Raw genomic sequence first — 21,761 nt, 5'->3', positions numbered from 1 at the left:
TCCGGGGCAGCTACAGCAAAAGTTTGATCACCTTTTGATTTCGATTTAGTGCGTGGGACAGTTAAGAGACCTTGACCAGTGGACCTAAGAGAAACAGGAAAATCAGGCCTTTGATGGGGGCGGCTAGTAGAGGGAACATGTGCAGGAAGTGCATTTACACACATGTACTTCAGGCCCTAAACGACAGCTAAAGGGTTTGAACAGCTTGTGTTTACACTTTGCAGGAGATAATTACAACTTTCCCCTCTTCTCTTTTCTTTTCAGGTGCTGTGTTGCGCTGAAACTGAACCACCAAGCAAATCCCCGAGCAGCTTCACACACCGGTGAACATCTGTCAATCTGTCCCTTCTCATATTCTTTCTGTCAAGAGGAAAATACACAGCTGCGTCATCCAGCCAATCACTCTTTCTGTCTGCCTGTCTGTTCTTGCCTCAGTGTTTCAGCGAGAGAGAGAGAGAGAGAGCAGCAGAGTGCTTGTGTTTTTTTCTGTCAGTGAAAGGAAGTCAGTGCTTATCTCAGTGTCAGGAAACAGACAATTTTGTCATTTTGTTGATCAGTTGGATTGTTAGCAAGTGAGCCAGTGTCCTTGTCTGTCAGGTAATCAAACTCAGAAGAGACCCACTGTACCTAGAAAACCGCTTACTGCAGTTAACTGAAACCTAAGAAAGAAACAAAACAATCAACAGCTATGGCCCCCAAGAAGAAGGCCCCGCGTCAGAAGAAGGTCGCCGTGGAAACCATCGCTCAGGTCGACATGGAGCCCGTCCCCGCCCCGCTGAAGGTGGAGAGCCGCGGCGACGGCGTGGTGGTGGTGGAGAGCGGGGCGAAGAAGATCGAGCAGATGGCGGCGCTGGACATCGTTCAGCTGAACAGCCTCAACCTGCCGCTGCCGCCGCCCGTCATCAAGCCCGGGGAGCGCGGCCTGGGCCTGGGCAGCGAGCTGACCCGCCCCCTGCACGGGAACGCCCTGCTGGAGGAGCTCAGCAAGATGCGGCAGGAGAGGTAGGGGCTGCTGCGTCGCATCGTAACATACTGTCATGAGTCTTATTGTAATGCATCATGTCGTGTCGCATCATGTCGTATCACATCATATCGTATCGCATCATATCGTATCTTTTTTTATTGGATCATATCGTATCGTATCATATATCATATCGTATCGTACTGTATCATATCATTTAATTTATCATAGCTTAACATATATCATATCATATTGTATGGTATTGTATCATATACAGTATATTGTACTGCATCATATCATATTGTATCATGTCATCCATCAGGGTGCGTTATAGCCAATTCCTGTATAGTATTATGGAAGGAATAATTTGATTTTTCATATATTTCTCATATCGTATGGTATTGTATCATATTGTATCATATCATATATTGTATCATATCATCGTATCATATCGTATCATATAGTATCATGTCATCCATCATTCCATCGTGTATTATAGCCAATTCCTGTACAGTATTATTGAACTATTTGATTTCTCTTTTCCTTTCCTCTCTTCCCCTCCTCTCCACTTGTCTGGTCTCTTCTCTCCTCCTCTCTCCTCTCCTCCTCAGGTTCCTGACTGACCTGGAGCTGGCCTGTAAGACCAAGGCCTTCGACGTCCACAAGCTGGTCATCTCCTCCGTCAGCCAGTACTTCAGGGAGATCCTGGCCAAGGACCCCGGGATGAAGCGCCTGGAGCTGCCCTCCCTCTCCCCGCTGGGTAGGCCTTTATTGATCAACCATTTAAATCTCTATTAAGTCAACAGTGCATAAGCAAATCGTAGATTCATAATGTTGCCCTCACCTGTTTTTTTTCGTTCAAATCGTCTGTCCATTCTTCAGTCGATCACTGCATCTATCCATCCACCAATCCATCCATGAATCAACTTTTCCATCAATCTTCTCATAGAATAGAAGGCGTTTTATTGTCCATGAATGGAAATTTGCTTTGTGCAGACCAGCGTAGAAGAAAACAAATTTAAATTCACACAGGCCAAACATTCACTCAACGATAACACATGGAGAAAGCTTTAAAAATACCACTAAAACTGTTAAAAATATCAAGGGAGAATGAGAACGTTCAGGGTTGTTAGAGACCAGCCTTCAGTCTTTTAGTCATATCTAGAGGAGGATATTCCATCCATCCATCCATCCATGGCAGAGTAGGCAGAGTCTCTGGTAGTGTGCCTGAGACCATGTAAGCCTAAACATCTCCCTTGGCCAGACCTTGTTTTGTCTTGTGTGGTTTCCCGTGCGGGAGCCTCAGGTTTGACTCCAGTCAAGTTGAACGCCCCTCCCTCCCTCTCAGGTTTGGCCAACGTCATCACCTTTGCCTATCTGGGCCGCGTCCACATGTCCCTCTACACCATCGGCTGCACCGTCTCGGCCGCCGCCACCCTGCAGATCCCCCAGCTGCTCAAGATGTGCATGGACTTCCTGCTGGCCGAGCTCAACGTCCAGACCTGCGTCTACATCTGGAACATCGCCGCCGCCTACGGCCTGCTGCCGGTGCGCGACGCCGCCCGCCGCTTCGTCCTGGACAACTTCGTGCAGTTCTCGGAGACGCCGCTGTTCACCCAGCTGACCCTGGAGCAGATCTCCGCCTTCCTGCAGGACGACGGGCTGATGCTGCCCTCCGAGGTCACCGCCTTCCAGGTGAGAGGTCAAAGGTCAACTTCAACGGTCAAAGGTTGGAGGGTTTACCTTAGAAATTGGGTTAAAGGGCGATAGGCTGACATTTTGAATTTTAGTTATTTTTCTTCACTTCTCCTGAATTCATGTCAGATTCTTCCAAGGGGATAATAGATTTTCCTCAAATTTGAAAGGTTTTGCCATGAAAAAAAGTTCTTATATTGAAACTGTAAAGAAATTGATAGGACTGAAGACTCATGAATTGACTTTGAATTGGCTTGAAAGTGAATTTCACCTAGCCCTTTTTATCTGCACCTACTCAAATTCTTTATGATAAGATGTAAGCAGTTAGGATCCAGAATTAGTGAAAACTGAATTCAGCTCACTTTTGATTTTATTCAGCTCAGCAGTATGAACCCTCCACACTAGGAACTGATACAGCAATCAGTTCTCATATCCTGAGTAGAAATGCCGGGTCTTCTAGGAGGCTGCCCTATGTCCTGCACCCACCGTTATTTTCAGCCAGACCTAAAAACAGACCCCAGACCAGCTGTTCGGAGCATAACACAGATCCGTGAACCCAAGCCAGTCACCTGCAGGTCTGCTGTGAACAGAAATCCCAAGTATAACTCACTGTATGCAAGATAGCTCGTTTATTAATATGCAGCACCATCACAGACCCAAATAGCCGAGCGGCTGGCGGAGAGGGAAGCAGCGATGGTTGTATTTATAAACGGGACCAAATGTGAGACTAAGTATAACTCACTCAATTTCATTCAGCCCAGTCAAGGTTTTTTATCGCTTCCTTTTGAGTGAACCAACAGTTCACCAACTGTTTTCTAAATGGTTCCACAGACAACTCCTGTGCCAAGTCTTTACCAACAGGAGATTTGATGGAGATCTGAATGTGTTATTCCCCCAATATTGACTTTTAGGTTGTTACTCTACAAAAGTAGACGTTTTCTGTCATATGAGTTTTGACAATCCTATGACACCATCAAAATCGCCTGACATAGTTGAAAGATAATCTTTTGGACAGTCATGTTCCCGTAGATGTAAAACAATTGTTTAATAATTGCCTTAAATGTCAATTTTGGTGAAATGCCTCTTTAAGCTTAACAAACTTAAAGGAAAAATCCACCCTAAAATACTTTGTCAAAAAAACAAAAGCTATTGACGAAGTAACTTGTAATCCATATCTGTGAGACTGGCTCTGTTGCATTTTGCGTTTACTCTCATTCACTAAACCATTTCCCTCCACAGCTGACCATGAAGTGGCTGGACTTCGACCCGACGCGTCAGGTTCACGCCGCGGAGCTGCTGTCCTACGTGCGCTTCGAGACCATCCCCGCCAGCGAGCTGGTGAGCCAGATCCAGCCGGTCGCCCGCATGATGCTGGACCCTCAGTGTCACCGCCTGCTGGTGGACGCCATGAACTACCACCTGCTGCCCTACCAGCAGAACACCCTGCAGTCCCGCCGCACGCAGGTCCGCAGCGGGCAGCAGACCCTGCTCACCGTCGGCGGCCGCCCCTCCATCACCGAGCGCGCCCTCAGCCGAGAGGTGAGCTGTGTGTGTGTGTGTGAGAGAGATAGAAGAAGAGAGAGTGTAATTGAACATGAAACCGAAGAGAAGGCAAAAGCATCTGCTCAGTGACCTTTGACCCCTGTCCCCAGGTGCTGTGGAGAGACCCTCGTGAGGGAGGAGCCACCTGGCGCCACCTGTCCCAGCTGCCTGCTAAGAGCTTCAACCAGTGCGTGGCTGTGATGGACGGCTTCCTGTACGTGGCAGGAGGAGAGGACCAGAACGACGCCCGCAACCAGGCCAAGCACGCTGTCAGCACCCTCAGCAGGTAGATAACAGGCCACAGGAATATGGAATAAGAAGGCTATAATAGTCTTTGTCAAGTTTTATAGAGAGCTGCCCATTTTGTGAATGTGCACTTTGACCCAAACAGTTGTTAGACTATGGGAAAGTGGAAATATCATTATACTGCCTCAGAAGTTACAACTCCAGCTGACAGATCCACAGAAACATTGTATGATCAGACACAAGCTCATAATTCTTCTCCTCTCTGTGCCCTGCCTCCATCAGATATGATCCTCGCTTCAACACCTGGCTCCACCTGGCCAGCATGCGCCAGCGCCGCACCCACTTCTCCCTGGCAGCCACCGGCGGCCGCCTGTTCGCCATCGGCGGCCGCAACGTGGAGGGCCTGCTGGCCACCACCGAGAGCTACCTGCCCTCCTCCAACACCTGGCAGATGCGCGCGCCCATGGAGGTGCCCCGCTGCTGCCACTCCAGCGCCACCCTGCCCTCCGGAGACATCCTGGTGAGCGGCGGCTACATCAACTGCGCCTACTCCCGCTCGGTGGCGTGCTACAACATCGAGTCCGACTCCTGGACGGAGAAGGCCCCGCTGGAGACGCCCCGCGGCTGGCACTGCTCCGCCACCCTGGGGGGGAAGGTGTACGTGGTGGGAGGGAGCCAGCTGGGACCGGGCGGCGAGCGCGTGGACGTGCTCTCCGTGGAGGTGTTCTCGCCGGAGAGCGGAGCGTGGAGCCGCGCGGCCTCGCTCCCTCTCGGCGTGAGCACCGCCGGCCTGTCGCCGCTGGCCGAGAAGCTCTACCTGCTGGGAGGCTGGAACGAGGCGGAGAAGCGCTACAAGGCGGCCGTGCAGAGGTACGACCCCGCCACAGACAGCTGGTCGGCGGCAGAGGATCTGCCCGAGCCCACGGTGGGAGTGTCCTGCTGCACCCTGACCCTGCCGCCGCGCCACGCGCCGCGCCGCCAGCAGCACCGCAACACCCCGGCCCACGAAGAGCAGCAACAGCCTGGGAAGAACAGGAGCAGAGAGAGCAGCGTGGCTCCACCACAGATCATCACCGCCTAGAGAGAGAGATGGAGAGAGACTAGAAGTGAGGAGAGATGGTAACCTGATGAGAACATCTGGACCATCTGCTCTGTTTTCTGTTTGCGCAGTTCACTAAACCCTAAAACTATGGCAAAGTCCCTGCATCTAATATCATTTATCCGACCACCAAAACACCCAAATATGCCTATAAATACGACTTAATTTGAGTTATCAGTTATTCTAGTCTAGTCTAGTTTAAGCCCTTTACCACAGTCAAGTCTCAAAGGGCTTTACATGCCATCATATACCATCAAATATACATAATACATATACTGTATCGACAAGATAGGCATTCTGAGGACAAAGTGGAGCAATGACTGATGATATTATTATCGTGTCACTGTGATAAATTATCAGCTCAGACAGAGCTTTGGTCCTGAATGCTCCCTATTGTGATTTGTTTATATTGCTTCCAAATAGATTTTTTGTTCTCCATTATAATGATGAAATCTCAAGTGTCTTAGTCGATGGCAAGTGCCACATTTTGCCATATCCAAGTGTATACCCATGTATTTGTGTCAGGATCTGGTTGTGCAAACAGAAAAGAGAGCCTGCAGCGTCCTACATGGTCTCAGGAGGGTCTGGAGGGATGGGAAGTGGAGGGAAAACAGGTGGAGGAGGGGTGAAATGGAGAGCTGAGCAGGTGGAGGTGTAGAGAGGGGAGGATGAGGGAGATGGGAACTAGCTTTGTTAGGATGCCATAGGTCAAAGTGCTGTATATTTGGTGATTTGGGTAGAAGCAGGCTGGAGAGCGTCAAGACGACTGTGAATCCGTGAGCAGTGCGTGTACAAAGATGTATCTAGGTAGAGCGGATGGTGTGTGACTGTGACAACAAGTGTGTGACTGTGTGTGTGTCTGAAAGTGTGTATGGAGTGTGTTGTGTTGCAGAGCGAATGACAGGAGTGTGTGTGGCCTTTAGGAATTGAGCCATGTAGTGTTTTTGGCAAAATACTGCAATAACACCATACTTCAAAAACAAACTTGAAACATTTCTCATGAGGATAGAAACAGGTCCGCAATGAACATACCTGTGTTTATTGTATTATTTATATACTGTATATGTTTGTCAGATGTAGTGTAGCTCAACTGTGACAAAATTAATATACAAAAAAAGTTATTGATGTAGTGTTTAAACATGTTTTTTAAGTGCAATGGAGCAGAAAGAAGGGATGGGTGAAGACGAGAGGATGGCGGTGTGAAATCAACAACGCAGGCAAGTTTGGCCAAAAGATGACGGAGAATAAAATAAAATTATTCGCACAAGCATTTTTGGTTTAAAAAAAAAAAAGAGCATAAAATCTGAAAAATACAGAAAAATCTGAAAAATGAAGGGAAAAGAGAAAAAAGAAAAAGAAAGCCTTACCTACTCACCTGTGTTTGTGTTTCATCATCTTGCCGTCCTCATCCTCTAATTTTTAAAGAAACTGATTTCCAACCAACTGAAGAACCGGTGAAACTCCAGTAGGTGGAAAGACAAACTGCTAAGGGTTATGGATCATATTGAGAGGAAACGATTAACAATGTGGACTCTGTCTCAAGTCATTAAATTATGATACAATGAGGCTAATCTGGCTCGTTTGATTGGCTGAATCCCTCTGTATTTGTCTCCTTCCTGCTGCTAGATGAAGCTGCCGGTGTTTGAGTGTCTGACAGCAAAGCCTGAGGGTTTCACTGAATAAAGCCAATCTGATCAAAACAAAGCTCATTCTCTCTGCCTTTATTTCCTTTTTATATGTTCAGGGTGTGCTGCTGGGAATTGTAGGCCATCTGACACAGAAAGAAGAGAGACTAGCGCTGCATTCAGGTGCTATCGGAAAAATGAATTTCCTACTTGGAAATTTAAAGTCGAATGATGAAGTTGCACAAAATTTTCATACTCGAGTTTCTAAGTTATGATAAATAACCTTTGACCTTCTCGGCATGGCTGAAAAATCAAGTTTCCCAGATGTCGGACTTTCCCACCAGCATATAAATGCAGCACAGGTATGTGAGACTGAGGACCAAAGGTGTCTTATATTACCTAAAATGACCTGACTTGCTATACATACAGTAACACAATATTTGGAGATCTGAATAAGTCCAGTCCAGTGATAACTGTTCGGTCTTCCCTGTCTGAAGAACTACATGAGACATGGACAGCTGAGAAATTACATTTGATTTATGAATTCAGAGGCTACTTGACAAAATAGAAACACAAATATCAGGCAATCCCTCCCCTCCATTAGTACAATAAACCAACCTAAATTAATTTAATTGTTTTAAATCTGATTGAAATCGATGAGTTGAGAGTATACATTATCGTTATTTGTAAGAAAATAGGGTCTTTTCAAGAAAGTAAAGTTTACTTTGTGTGCGTTAGTCAGCCTCATGATTATTTTAAACCCATTAAAGTTTTTGGTTTTCTTCTTTTTATTTAGTGCATCACTGAGCTTGGCTGCAAACAAAAAACTGATAAAGAAACTTGACAGTGAATTTTTCCTCACTTCAAGCCCACTTTCACGTTTCCATATCGACCGTGTCCTCACTCCCCGAGCCTCGTCTTGGTTACCTGCCAGTTTACCAGGTTTCCTCTAGTGCGGGTTGTATAGCTGTAGTATCTGACAATCTGAACTTTTACCTCTTAACATTAGTTACTTTAATACCGAGACGCAACAGTCATCCTTTCTTTCTACACACTCATGTATACTACATAATACTACAATAATGGCATGGTTCATTAGGATACATTTCAGAATGAACTGTCACAGCTGAAATGAGTCTTCCAATTACGGTATGGAGACATCCCTTCACATGTATATACTCGTCTACTCACTGGGTCTTTAAATGTGAGATGATTCAGTGTCATCCAAGGCCTCAAAATAGCACCGATCTCACCAGCTACACTTCAAAAACCACATGGCACCAACCTCACAAAACAGCTCACTGGCTACTACTGCCCCCGTGTGGTTCCAGGTGAAAGACCTAGTATCACTTCACACAACCCACAGCAGCTGTACAAGCTGCCTGCACTTTAACCACCAACAGCTGGAAACCACTAAAATGCCACCAGTGAAGGACTTTATCCCAGTAACCACACAGAACAAGATTGGCCTTTTTTCCATTTTATTAGTTTGTTACAAACAACGTCAAAAAGGTGGTCCTTTACTTGCCGGGGAGGATGATGCCATCGTACTAAAGAGAGGGAAGAGGAGGGGAAAGGGAGACAAGTATGAGATTGTGCTCAACAGTATTTTAGCAGACAAATTAAAATGCAACACGACTTTGTCCTGCTTTCAAAATCTGATTCTGTAAGGAACATTTCAGCTCTGGATGGAGCCGTGGAATGCTGCAGTATTGGCCACTAATGAAACTCTAATACCAAACTACAAATTGATAAGTTGATTAGTTCTGTTTGTGAACCTATTTGAGGGTTTTATGTTACACTGTCATGATCTAATGTTTCAAATCAGATACTAGACCATAATTTGTTTCGCTTAGAACAAGCAGTGAGATGGAATCGACTAATTTTAATACTCCAGTTTTATCAGAGCCAATTATTTAGTTTCCAATTTCTACAAAGGAGTCGCTAAATCTGCCAATATAACACTTTTCATGATCTCACATCAGCGACAGCCTACAAGCATCTAGCCCTGAGGTTTTGACCCCATTCAGAGTCGGACACTTCAACATAATACTCACTTTCTGCTGGAACCAGCGCATAGACTCCTCCTTGCGGATGCGGTGCTTGTAACCGATGCGGCCTCTTTTCCGCTTCTTGTCAGCGATGCTGAAACCGGGTCTGCCCAGGACCTGACCAGACAGAGGGAGAGAGCGGGTCAGAAAACAAAAACTTTCACCTCATTCTTTGACCAAATGCTTCTCCATTATACGAAGATACTCCAAAACCATGAGCATTTTTTAGATCTGTTGTAATTTTAAGCTTATCATTAGCTTAGCAAATGTACTGTAAACTGGGCCAAAATGGGTCCAATCTCACTCAAGCTGTACAATTTAATTTTTTGTCATCTTCTACAACACCTATTAATCAGCTGCAGTTTCTCTGCAATCCTTGATCGTGCAACACTCAAAACACAATAAAACCTTGTAAATTACAAAGCCTTCAGTGAAACATGTGATTTGTGCCTGTGACAAGTTTTGATTAACCAGGCTTAAAAAAACAAAACAAAAAAACTCCCAACATCCTGGGAACAAAAATACAAGCCCTGCCTTTCGAAGGCTCAGAACTGTTAACTGGTACAACTTCAGGATGTTGGGACAACCCATTTCGTTTAACCTGAGAAATACTAAACCACATTTCACTGCAGCTATAAAACCTGGATGTACTTCCAAGTATTTCATAACCACCTGAAGCCTTAAATTGCAGTGGGAATACTTTGGGACAGGATGAAGCTCAAATTACAATAGTGGAGGAGAATTCTGGTATCTGGTCCATTTTACTAACGCCACCAATTATCCACACAGCTCAGATCTATCCCTATTATTATCTATTTCACATCATATATAATGAAACCAGTGCACTGGCAAGACCCGACTGAATTCACACCAATTTCAACAACCCATCACACCTCCACCTAACTAGTCTGACCAAAGATATCTTGGGCCACTCACCACGTAGAAGTCCAGTCCGTAGATGCCGATGCTGGGGTCGTACTTGATGCCCAGATCGATGTGCTCCTGGATGCCGAAGCCGAAGTTCCCAGTATCAGAGAAGTTGTTCTTCCTCAACTCGTACTCACGCACCTGGAGACAGGAGGATGAAGAGCGGCGTCACTTCAAAGCAGCAAAACAGTTTCATATTCTAGTCAATTTCCAGTCCATCATGCTGCTGTTATCACCATGTCCCACCTCAATTACTGCAAACTACTCACATCACGCTTGCTTTGAATTTTGTTAAATCGATCTGATACTCAAGGGCCACATAAAGTTCAGATGTTCAATAAAAAAAGAAAGTGCTTAAGCTGCAGACCAAAATCAGCTTGAGTCTTTCATGTACATTCATTGCCTGTACTTTATACCCAACAGCCACTGTGGTACCGATATGTAAAAATAAACAAACACATAACTAGCCTGTTTATTCAGAAGAGGTCAACTGGTTGCTAGCATGGGCGGGCCCAGTGAAAAGAGAACACCTAACCTTTACAGTTTTATGGTCTGGCCATTGAGCTACAATGGCCAAAACACATCATGACGTATATAATATGATATTTAAAGCCCTTTGGAGGAATACTTGTGATAATAAAAAAGGGGCTGCATAAATAAACTTGACTATGCTTCACAGATTACTCAGCAAAAATCCTGAGAAGGAATATTAAACAGACGGCACTTCAGGTCAACATGGCTTCCTGACCTTGAGTCCCTTCTCCAGGATCTCCTCTGCCTTCGCTCCACGGACGGTGCAGTGGACAGCAATCTTTTCATTCCTACGGATGCCAAAGGATCGCACAGTGTAGCGGGCTGCAGGGGAGAAGAAAGAAAGTTGCCACAGGTTCAGTTCAGTTATCTTGCTCAAGGATACTTCAGCAGCGGGGGACGGTTAGGCCAATCTGCTGCCCCACAAGATAATAAAGGTAACAGTCAAAAGCACCAATAACTGCTTGACTTGAGTGTAAGAACTGTCCATTTTCAGTGTGTTTTCCCCTTTTGCCTGTTCTTCAGATGTGCAAAAAACAGGCAAAAACCACTGGAAACATCAGATGTTTTGAACAACCTAACACACACACAAAATGTTAACCAGCATGTCAAACCACCTTGACCAGTCCACCCTATGCTTGATTTCAGAGCGCCAAGGCACCCAAACAGGCATGAGGTTTCTGAGACTGCTGTACTGTCACGGCTTCAAATCTTATACCTGCAGTACACTAAGGAAGCATCAAATTACAGATGATCTCTGTTAATTATTGCTTCCAGAGTTCAGGCCCTGCCTCCCATCTACCATTTGTGCATTCATGTGCTATCGGATAACCAAATTTTCTACTTGGAAATGAAGGCCCTCCAGAGTCGGATGAAGTAGGAACGGGAGTTCTACCTGAGTTTCCAAGTTATGTCGCAATGGTGACCTTTAACCGTCACAACATGGCAGAAAATCTAAGTTTTATGTCAGTCATCGGTAAGAAAACAGTAATATAGATGCACTTTTCTTACACGATTGTAGATGGCCCGACTAAACACCATAACAAACTAACATTTGCTTAAAGGCGTTTACAGAAACAGACTGTTGAACTGCAGGATATCCATGTTTATAGTTTGTCTTCCAGGTTTGATTTTCCAACAAAACAGCACATGAATGCAACACCGATTAGCAGCCAACTTGGAAGACCCGGATGTCGGACATTCCCACCAGCACCTGAACACACACACAACATGTCACATATTATAAGAGACACCCACCCTTGGAGAACACAGGGGTCTGTCCTGTGAGCTGCTCCAGCACCTTAGCAGCCCGGGTCAGTCTGTCTCCACTCTCCCCAACACAGATGTTCAGGCAGAGCTTGCGGATGCGGAGCTCTTTCATGGGGTTCTCCTTCTTTTCACCCTGGTCCTGCAGACAAAATGGCAGTACATAAAGATGATTAAAATCTGTCCACAGATGTAATGTTAACTACAGTAAACAAAAGTAACATAAGAGGAAAACTTGGGTAACTAAACAGAAGCAGCTTTAGCTAGTTGAAGAGATCTCATACCTTGTCAACTGCTACTGACATGTTTGTCAAGCTAGCTTCCTACTAGGCTGCCTAACTTAAGCTAACAGGCTAACAAGCGAGCCAGACTGACGTTCACTAAAACTATCAAACAGCTGATGAAAGCCTGAACTAAACACTAACGAAATATTATTCACTACAAGCTCCAGGGTCCCAGTTACTGCTCTGTATCTCAACTCTCAACACTGCCAGACCAAAGCACGCCAGTCGCCGGGCATGTCCGTACATATCCCCTGTGCTGCCGCTGCTAAATATTACCGACAAGCCCCGAAACCGTATTTACACTTTAAAACACCACGGAAACAGGTACTATCAGGAGATACGTCTACAGTATGGCTAAAGTGTCATTATGCCAATGTAATCGTATGTGTTTTCCAACAGAATATAACCACAACTGGGGGGAAACTTGAAGGAGGCAGTCTATGCGGTAGCTAGCATGTTAGCATGGCTCAATGTCCGATTTTAACGGTTTCCAATCACGTTATGGACAAAATGCGACATTAGTTTAATCGGACACATGAAAATAGACGCCACTGTACATCAAATGGCGGTCATGATGATTTTATAACTCCGATGATTATGGATTTCAATGCCAACATCACAACTGTCGCCGTCATATGATGGGGCTTCGTACTCACCGCCATGTTTGATCACTAGAAGAGGACGTTACGTTTCCGGCGCGAGGCATTTATAGGAGAGTGTTCACTGCAAACAGGCTCGAGGGAACATCGCAAAGCAACACTTAAGGGTTCCGCTTTACGCACAAACAGTTTATATATATTATATTATATTATATTATATTATATTATATTATATTATATTATATTATTTTATTTTATTTTATATTATTTTATATTATTTTATATTATGTTATACTATGTTATATTATATTGTATTATATTATATAATATTATAAACAAATAACTAATTTTACATAATGTTTACTATCGTTACTATCGTGTTTCACCCTGTTTATTGCTTTTGCCACAGAGGTCTATCTATCTATCTATCTATCTATCTATCTAGATGCACGCAGGCACGCGCGCACACACACACACACACACACACACACACACACACACACACAGTTGAACTACAATAGCTAGTACACCACTTTTTTATTGTTTATTTCGTATTACATCAACAAGACGACATAGTCATAATCCTAATCCACCGATTTAAGACCTTTATTCAATCAGGGAAATCCTATTGAAATGATGATTTCCTTTTACAAGAGCCCTGTACACTGAATGTAAATAAATAAAAAATAATAAATAAAATAAATACCACATAATAGTACCAGAATACATTTCAGTAAAAAGAAAAGATGAGAGAAAAAAAAGAACAGTCAAAACCAAAACACAAGCAAAGCAATTCAAGACAAAAGACATTTACATAAACCAGAAACTCACAGGGACAAAATCTGGCTGTTGCTGATCTGAATTGTGGAATTTAAATGTGAGACAAATGTGTGATAATTTCCTAAAGTTTTGTCTGTTTGGAAGCACATTAACCAAAGGAAGAATGGCCATTATAAAGACATTTTGGGGGAAAAAACATGCAAAAGGCAAACATCATGAAAGTAGTTCTTTCTAATTAACATCACAAATTGTTAAAAGATTCCTCATTGTATTGGATATGACAAGATATCATCATTATCATCGTCTCTCTCCTATTCACAGTCTGCAAATACACTGAATGTACAAAACATTAGGAACACCTTCCTGAAACTGAGCTGCAGCCCCTTTTGCACAATCCACATGTCCGTTGTCTTCCATCTGTAACTTGTCTGCTTCTCTTTCTCTACATCTGCTCCTTTGTGATTGATATACAGTAGATTTAATCAAGAAATCAATAAGGGATTCACCTCATCAGTGTACTTCATGAAAAAAGTAAGTGTGTTTGTACATTCAGTGTATGTCCTCATATTGTCCCTTACACAATAAATAGGACAGAAATCAAAACTATGGCAAATGGAAGGAGTATTTTCATGATAAACCCAGCATTCAGAGAGTGGACTTCTGGACTTCTGGTCTGGAGCTGTGAAACGGGACGGCTGTCTTCAGTGGATGTATCCGAACCGGCCGCCGGGCTCGCTGGGCTCACCGGGCTCACCGGGCTCACCGGGCCAAGTGCCAGAGGCGGGACGGGAGCAGGGGGCTTCAGCAGCGGCAGGCCCTCCCTCCTCTGCTCCTCCAGCGCCCGGCTTAGAAACACCAGCGTCCTGCGGGGGAAGGCGGCCGGGGAGAAGAGGTTGCAGTCGGGGACGAAGAAGTGAGGCAGGAGGCCGCTGCGGGCGTGACCCTCCAGAGCCCCGAGGAGCAGCAGGAAGCAGTTGGGCAGCTGGCGGCGAGCCCACATGGAGTCTTTGAACCTGAGGACAGACAGACAGACAGGCGATGTTCAATCATTTATTACCTCGTCAACAATGTTGATAGGAATTTGCCTCAGTGCAACTCTTAAGACGATAGATCATACTAAAAAACATAAAATACATAAAAACAATGAAGATATATATACAAATAGACAGAGACAGAGACATGGAGAAACTGACTAACTGGTAGAGAGACGGTGAGGTGGAGAGACTGAATGGTTACTAGGCTACTAAGATTACTACTACTACCACTACTCCTCCTCCTCCTACTACTATTAGTACCACTACTACTACTACTACTACTACTACTACTGCTATTCCTGCTACTACTAAAATATAATAATAAAAAGATAAAAAGAAGAAGAAGGCAAAGGAGAAAAAGAAGACAAAGGAGAAAAAGGAGGAGAAGAAGAAGAACAACAAGGCGAAGTAGAAGAAGAAGAAGAACAACAACAACAACAACAACAAGGAGAAGAGGAAGGAGAAGGAGAAGGAGGTTAAGAAGAAGAATGTTGGAGGCCCAGGTACCTGATGGACAGGGTGTGCAGGAAGGCGGTCTTGCCGTGGTAGGAGCAGAGGCCGTCCAGCTGCCGAGGGAAACGCTGCTTCAGGCCCTCGATCAGACACTTGAGCAGCTTGAGACACTGTTTACTGTCAGAGAACAAGAAGACTAAATCACTTCCTGTATAAACATTGCATCAAAGTACAAGTCCAAGCCAAATCCCAAGTCAGCAGAAGTCAAGTCTTAAGTATTATCTTCATGCATCAAGTCAAGTCTCAAGCAATTAAAACTGTGACTTGAGTCCAAATCATGTGACTTGAGTCCCCACCTCTGGTTATTGGTTATATGAGGACCTTTGCTTACTAAATACAGTTCTGATGACTTAATCAGCTGCATTTGTGAAATATTGAGCAACCAACATGAAGATTTGAACAAGAACCGGATTTTTTTTTTTCAAAACAGACATATAGCATTTTGGAATTAAATCCTTCATTGTTATAAACTCTTGATATTAAACATTTTATAGTGAGTCACAAGTCTAAGGGACCAAAAGGCTTGTGCTGCTTCTTTTCCAAGGACACTTTGACAGTTCACATGGCTGTCGATCAAACCAGTGACCTTTCAATTGTTTGTATTTATTTATTTATATATTTTGTGCCGTCAGTCACACAGAGAGACCCGTTAAGCAGCATCAAGTCTCACCGGCAGCATTTGGTGGCTGTGCTCTCACAGCAGGTCTTCTTGTTGCCATGAGACCTGATGATTTTCTTCTCAATGTGAGAGAAAGATATCCTCCAACTCTCTGGTAGAGAAAGACAAAACAAATCTAACAATGTCAAAACACATATGGGCTGTATATGAAATCACACATACTTAACACACTACACACTACTTTAGCTGAACAGAAGTCATATGTTTCTGAAGTTTGGAGAAGTTTGGAGAAGTGGACTTGAAGGACATTTGTTCAAATTCCTGAACCAGCTGGGAATCTGGGAATCTCGATGGGAAAAGGGATTGAGTAATGCTCCCCCCTCCTTCAACAACTACCATTAGAGGAATAGTTCACCCCAAAATTAAAATTCAGTCATTATCTACTCATCACTGTATGATTTTGAGGCAGCACAGTACCAAAACAGAACGTACATGCTCAGCAAAACCCTCCAAGGATGAATAAAGTTGTTTTATTAATGATTTCTGTCTTCTGTCCATCTCATTTCTGCTCATAGACAGCAACAGGTTGAGATTTCTCTCACCCTTTTCCGCCTCACTGAGGTTGCGCCCTTTGAGTCTCTTAGGTACAAAGAAGCAGGCCAAGCTTTTAATCTCTTGGCGAGTCTTCTTCCCCAGCCAGTCGTCCACATCGGGGCCGTTACGGGCCGCCAGGGGCCAAGCCTGAGAGGAGTGGACCTGCACACAGGAGGAGACACAGGAGCTGATTAAAGGCCCTCTACTACTACTACTATTACCATGACTACTGCTATTATCATTAGTACTACTACTACTACTACTACTACTACTATTATTACCATGACTACTGCTATTATCATTAGTACTACTACTACTACTATTACCATGACTGCTGCTATTACCATTAATACTACTATTACCATGACTACTGCTATTATCATTAGTACTACTACTACTACTATCACTACTACTACTATTACCATGACTACTGCTATTACCATTAGTACTACTACTACTACTACTACTACTACTACTACTACTACAACTATCACTACTACTACTATTACCATGACTACTGCTATTACCATTAGTACTACTACTACTACTACTACTACTACTACTACTACTACTACTACTACTACTACTACTACTACTACAACTATCACTACTACTACTATTACCATGACTACTGCTATTACCATTAGTACTACTACTACTACTACTACTACTACTACTACTACTACAACTATCACTACTACTACTATTACCATGACTACTGCTATTACCATTAATACTACTACTACTACTACTACTACTACTACTACTATCACTACTACTGCTATTACCATTAGTACTACTACTACTACTACTACTACTACTATCACTACTACTACTACTATTACCATGACTACTGCTATTACCATACTACTACTACTACTACTACTACTACTGCTACTGTTACTATCACTACTACTACTACTATTACCACGACTACTGCTATTACCATTAATACTGCTACTACTACTACTACTACTGTTACTATCACTACTACTACTACTATGCCTACTACTACTATTATTACCTCTACTACTAGGCTACTACTACTGCTACTATAATAGAAACAGTAATAATAGTAGTAGTAGTAGTAGTAGAAATGATAATGATAATGATAATGCTAGTAGTATTGCCATTTTCTTTACAAAGTTAGTGCTGGAAAACTAACAGTCTTTACTAAATTGGATCTTTGCAGCAGCAGTGAACAGATAAGATTAAGACAAATACACAACACTGAGGATGATAAAAACAAATAATTACAACAACTGAAAACACTGAAATAAAGTAAGCTAATAAATAAATAAAGCTGGAGCGTCGTTCTTTACAAGTTGAAGCAGATATGAAAGTGTGCGTTGCTATTCAAATTATCAAGGGCAGAGATGGGAGGAGAGATATGCTGAAATGTATTCAGACGTGAATTGATGCGTTTTGAGCTGTTCACACAATCAGAGTTCCAGCTGGAGGAAACATATGTATGAAATATATGTGCAGAAGGTACAGATGTGCTTGTAAATTGTACATTTATGTATAATTTCTGCACATTTATACAGAAATGAGCCTGGATTGTTGTGTCTATAATCCCACAATCAGGTTTTTGAGTAATCCAAATGAGTAATTATTTCTTTTTTTCAACAGTGTAATCTGAGTACTGTGGATTTTCTTTTTCCACTAACAGGTTTCATTACTCCTGAATCTCCCATGGTGTGAATGGATGAACTCTTTACCTCCAGAGCAGGAACCACGTCTGCAGAGATCAGCTCCTCACTGCTGTCGGTCCTGAACAGGGACAGAGTCACAGCCGGGGAGTTGGGCCGCTTCCTGTTCACCACCCAGCGACAGCGTTCATCAGGCACTGGGAAAGTGACCGCAGACAGACATGTCATGAGCAGCCTGATCCTGGGGTTCCCAAAGTGGGGTTCAGGACCCGCAGGAGTCCTCAGTGTGGTCAGTGTCACCCCTCAGCCAAACAGACAATTGTATAAAAACAGAGACTGTAGCGCTTCTTGGCTTCTGATGTTAGAGATACTGTAGTAGGATTGGGTGCTCTATGTAAAAAAGAGTCTTCTAGTAATGAGGAAAAAGAGATCCAAGGCACTCCAAAATAGGTTAAGAGGCCTTTATTCTATTTGTCTATTCATTATGAAAAGTTCAAAACTGTGCCCACTGGTTATAGGCATTTGCTCAGTGGGCAAATGCATAAAACACTGGCGATCTAGATAATCATTTTCACTCTCTCCAAGTTGTTCCTCTGTATTAAATCAAATTTAAGGACAAACATCTTGTCTGATAGGATCCCTGCACCAACTGCATGTAATTTTGGCAATCTAGGAATGGATATGGTTTGATACACAAGAAGAAGGCTATATGTGAACACACTCAGTTGTCATGACAACTCATTCAGTTCTCTGGCCGGGTCAACGCTCAGTATCAGTTAAAGGAGAATACCAGTGTCATTTAGAGTTAAAGCCCATTTACTACTGTCAACTTCTAGTTAACATTTCCCCTATCATATTGCAATGCATGCCATTATGTAATTAGATTTTTTAACCTTTACTTGTTTATTGTTGTTTTTGTTTTTATAGTGTCAAACCTTGCCTGAAAATGATTCCAATGAAGAAGCCCTAAAAACAAACCAGAAAGAATGGAAAGGAGAGGAGCAACCTAGATGATTGTTACAAATATATATATAAAAAAAACCCCACTGGTATTATCCTTCAAAGTAAGGTGAAAAATCAGTGGTCAGAAACCTCGGTAGGTCCTGATGAACTTGCGGACCAGGCGGTGCGTCTCGCTCAGGATCTTGCTCGCCGAGAGCGTGCGCTCGTTCTCCAGCAGGAAGGCCCGTATGGCGCTGCGGGTCGACCGGCAGAGATCGATCTGGTAGAACAGGCCGCCGTCGAGCATCGTCATGACGAGGCGCGAAGGAGGCCGGAGAATCAGCATCATGTCAAACTCATTGGGGCTGTGGATCTGTGGAGGGAAATACAGAGAGAAGAAAATATAAACAGAGAGGGAGTGTTAGTCCCACTGCTGTGTACTTGTGACGTCACTGGTTTGGTCTTTCTTTCTCTCTCTCCTCTGCTGCTATTATATTACAGGTTGAGTCTTTTTCTTAATTTGAATCAGGTCAAATTTTCTATTTTCACACCATCTGAACTTTGAGACAGACCGTGTTCACTTTGCATTTTATAGTTTACCATATTATCACCCCTTTGACTTCAAACTTTTGGCATTTCTCCATCATGTCAAAGATCCTCTTTGTCCACACAACTGTCATTTCAATCCAACGCTGTGCAAGGATACAACGCTAGATAGGTAGAAGAGATTGACAAATAGATTTACAATGACTTGGTTTCCTTGTGGCAGTCAGGTGTGCTCAGTCGACATGATGTTTATAAGTGTGATTAACTAGCTCTGCAGACCTTTAAACCTGTTTACAACATGTATTGCCACCTCTGAAAAGGAGAATAAGCCTGAGTCTGCAGGTGTGTCTGTGTCCCAGGTAGGGATCACTTTTCTTTTAGGCGGTCACGACCTTTACCTTAAGCATCTCAAAGTAGCTGCCGGAGTTGAGGAACTCAGCCGACTGGAAGTAAGGCTGGTCGTCGTTGTTCTTCAGGAATTTCAGCAGGCTGTCACGGAAATCGTTGACCTGCTCTGCGGCCCACTGCCGGTCTTTCTGCCGGATCTTGAGTTCCTGAGCTCTGATCCTGATCCAGCGGGCGAGCTGTGGAGAGATCTCAGGCTCCTCCGCCACCCTGCTCCCCTCCTCTGGAAAGGGAAATGGAGGCAGGACGGAGAGAAACAGCACGCAAGCAGGGATGAAACTTACAGATTTTAGTCACTAGGAGGCTAATTTGGTTGCCTTCTTCATTGTTGTCTCATGAGGACAAGTTTGCGCTACGCTGGGCTGCGAATCGGTAAAATTTCCAAATGTGCATTCCTGCACACAAACTACTCAGTTGCAAGTATTACAGCTGTCACTCGTGTTACCAAGGGCAGCAGCTTCCTTAGAGATCTCATGTTCCCTCAAACCTCTCTGTCCTTGCTCAATATCTGGACTCCATTTCCCTGTTCGCCATTCATGGATCAAACCAACTCAGCATTTACTGAACGACAAGAGGTCAGCAGGCCATTTCCACATAAGAGCAACCTAACAGCTGCTGACAGCCTCCTTCAATGTTAGCCCTTACTGAACTCAAGTATCACCTCCCAGCCAATGAGAGGAGCTGTCCCTGTCTCAGTCTTGAACCCGAGTACCAGATAAAGTGTAGTGATTTCAACCAGAGGAGTGAATTTAATCAACTTCTTAAATCAAACTGTGAAAATATGAAGCACTTTGAGATTGAGTTGCATGATTTTTTTTACATAACATATCAAAGCCGGATTCTTGTTACCTGCTTCACCTGCTTTTTGCTGCTGTCTCTGCCGCTGCCTTGGAGGCGACAGGACCGGAGGACTCAACTCTCCATTTGTCTCCTCTTCAGTCTGATCTCTCTCCGTGAGGCTCGTCTCTCCGTCCTCTCCTTCCATCATTCACTCTCTCTTTGCCTCTTTGTAACAGCAGCACCGTCCCCAGCCTTGAACAAAGCGTATGCTCAATCACAGAATCTGTTCATGTGCGATCAAATCAAAACTCTCTCTGTAATCCGCTGGTTTGACTCACCTGTGGTTGGACGGCTTTTATGGAGAATGGAGACCTTAGATGTGTTTATTGTTTTTAATCCAGTCTGTTCTTGTCTGACTCTGTTCTCCTTTGTCTCCAGCTTCTACTACTATCCTTACCTTCACTTTCTATTTCCCGAACATGATGTCAGCTGATGAGCTGATGATACCGCCTTCTTTCAGTTGCCTGCTCCATTCACCTTATAAATACTTTATGGTTGAGGAGGAGCCGATTCTACGGCTGTTAATGTATGCCCTTATTTGTTGTCTCACACACACACACACACACACACACACACACACTGATTTCACCAGTGCATAGTGTCATATTACAGGAGAAACACACTGGAGGGGATGTTTGTGAAAACAGTGAGAGAAAACAGTGTTCAGTGTTGCAAAACTTGCACTGCGTTAAGTGTATTAACCCCTCGCACCCTGATTTCCCCCTTAAGTAGCTTTAAAGTTAGAAATTCCACACTGTGTCAGATATATTCTGTATCTGCTCGTTCCAGCGCTTCATTGAAGCTATAGCTGCTTGTATTGAGTGAAATATTCAAACCACAGACAACGTTTTTTGTGGCTGCACTATTACATCAAATGGAAAAAATCTTGATGTTTGTGTATCATTTTCTACACTTTTTCCTGTAACTCAGCCTCAGACATATGTGGTATCTTTGGAAACACTGGGATCTTGACTAGAATTTAAAATAAAGTTCTGTGGGTTTGAACAAAG

At 43.7% G+C, this 21,761-nt stretch overlaps 3 protein-coding genes across 4 annotated transcripts; 1 reads left to right on the top strand and 2 right to left on the bottom strand.

Annotated features, from left to right (window-relative positions):
- Positions 1–688: 688 nt before the first annotated feature.
- On the top strand, positions 689–7,247 carry klhl43 (kelch-like family member 43). Of its 2 annotated transcripts, XM_071895022.2 has the most exons (7): positions 689–724; positions 761–1,002; positions 1,573–1,721; positions 2,310–2,656; positions 3,896–4,195; positions 4,309–4,484; positions 4,727–7,247. In XM_071895022.2, exons 1-7 carry the CDS (start codon positions 689–691, stop codon positions 5,523–5,525), a joined length of 2,049 nt encoding a protein of 682 aa, XP_071751123.2. In that variant the 3' UTR covers positions 5,526–7,247. The 2 variants fall into 2 exon arrangements, with proteins under 2 accessions (XP_071751123.2, XP_071751122.2); XM_071895021.2 differs by having other exon boundaries at positions 689–1,002.
- A 1,385-nt stretch (positions 7,248–8,632) lies between these two features.
- Positions 8,633–12,963, bottom strand: rpl11 (ribosomal protein L11). The gene is made up of 6 exons (XM_078290455.1): positions 12,884–12,963; positions 11,935–12,085; positions 10,895–11,001; positions 10,156–10,287; positions 9,226–9,336; positions 8,633–8,718 (listed from the first exon to the last, which is right to left on the bottom strand). Exons 1-6 carry the CDS (start codon positions 12,887–12,889, stop codon positions 8,689–8,691), a joined length of 537 nt encoding a protein of 178 aa, XP_078146581.1. The 5' UTR covers positions 12,890–12,963; the 3' UTR covers positions 8,633–8,688.
- A 456-nt stretch (positions 12,964–13,419) lies between these two features.
- On the bottom strand, positions 13,420–21,111 carry LOC139908367 (cyclic GMP-AMP synthase). Its single transcript, XM_071895033.2, has 9 exons — positions 21,030–21,111; positions 20,770–20,943; positions 19,905–20,134; positions 19,111–19,333; positions 18,088–18,215; positions 16,375–16,528; positions 15,824–15,923; positions 15,148–15,270; positions 13,420–14,619 (listed from the first exon to the last, which is right to left on the bottom strand). The coding sequence occupies exons 2-9, from the start codon at positions 20,897–20,899 to the stop codon at positions 14,181–14,183; spliced, it is 1,527 nt and encodes a 508-aa protein (XP_071751134.2). The 5' UTR covers positions 20,900–20,943; positions 21,030–21,111; the 3' UTR covers positions 13,420–14,180.
- Between the last annotated feature and the right edge of the window lie 650 nt (positions 21,112–21,761).

This window comes from Centroberyx gerrardi, chromosome 19 (assembly GCF_048128805.1).
Source record: "Centroberyx gerrardi isolate f3 chromosome 19, fCenGer3.hap1.cur.20231027, whole genome shotgun sequence".
Lineage (NCBI taxonomy): Eukaryota > Metazoa > Chordata > Actinopteri > Beryciformes > Berycidae > Centroberyx > Centroberyx gerrardi.
This window is presented reverse-complemented; position numbering and strand designations above follow the sequence as displayed.

Excerpts from the sequence above, each read along its gene's own strand:
- klhl43 (XM_071895021.2), top strand. The coding sequence starts at position 689 with ATGGCCCCCAAGAAGAAGGCCCCGCGTCAGAAGAAGGTCGCCGTGGAA. Across the intron at positions 2,657-3,895 it reads CCGAGGTCACCGCCTTCCAG|CTGACCATGAAGTGGCTGGA; the intron begins GTGAGAGGTCAA and ends TTCCCTCCACAG. Across the intron at positions 4,196-4,308 it reads AGCGCGCCCTCAGCCGAGAG|GTGCTGTGGAGAGACCCTCG; the intron begins GTGAGCTGTGTG and ends CCCTGTCCCCAG.
- rpl11 (XM_078290455.1), bottom strand. Across the intron at positions 11,002-11,934 it reads GACCCCTGTGTTCTCCAAGG|CCCGCTACACTGTGCGATCC; the intron begins GTGGGTGTCTCT and ends TCTCCCCTGCAG. Across the intron at positions 10,288-10,894 it reads TCCTGGAGAAGGGACTCAAG|GTGCGTGAGTACGAGTTGAG; the intron begins GTCAGGAAGCCA and ends TCCTGTCTCCAG.
- LOC139908367 (XM_071895033.2), bottom strand. The coding sequence starts at position 20,899 with ATGATGGAAGGAGAGGACGGAGAGACGAGCCTCACGGAGAGAGATCAG. Across the intron at positions 19,334-19,904 it reads GCTACTTTGAGATGCTTAAG|ATCCACAGCCCCAATGAGTT; the intron begins GTAAAGGTCGTG and ends TTCCCTCCACAG. Across the intron at positions 14,620-15,147 it reads CTGCACACCCTGTCCATCAG|GTTCAAAGACTCCATGTGGG; the intron begins GTACCTGGGCCT and ends GTCTGTCCTCAG.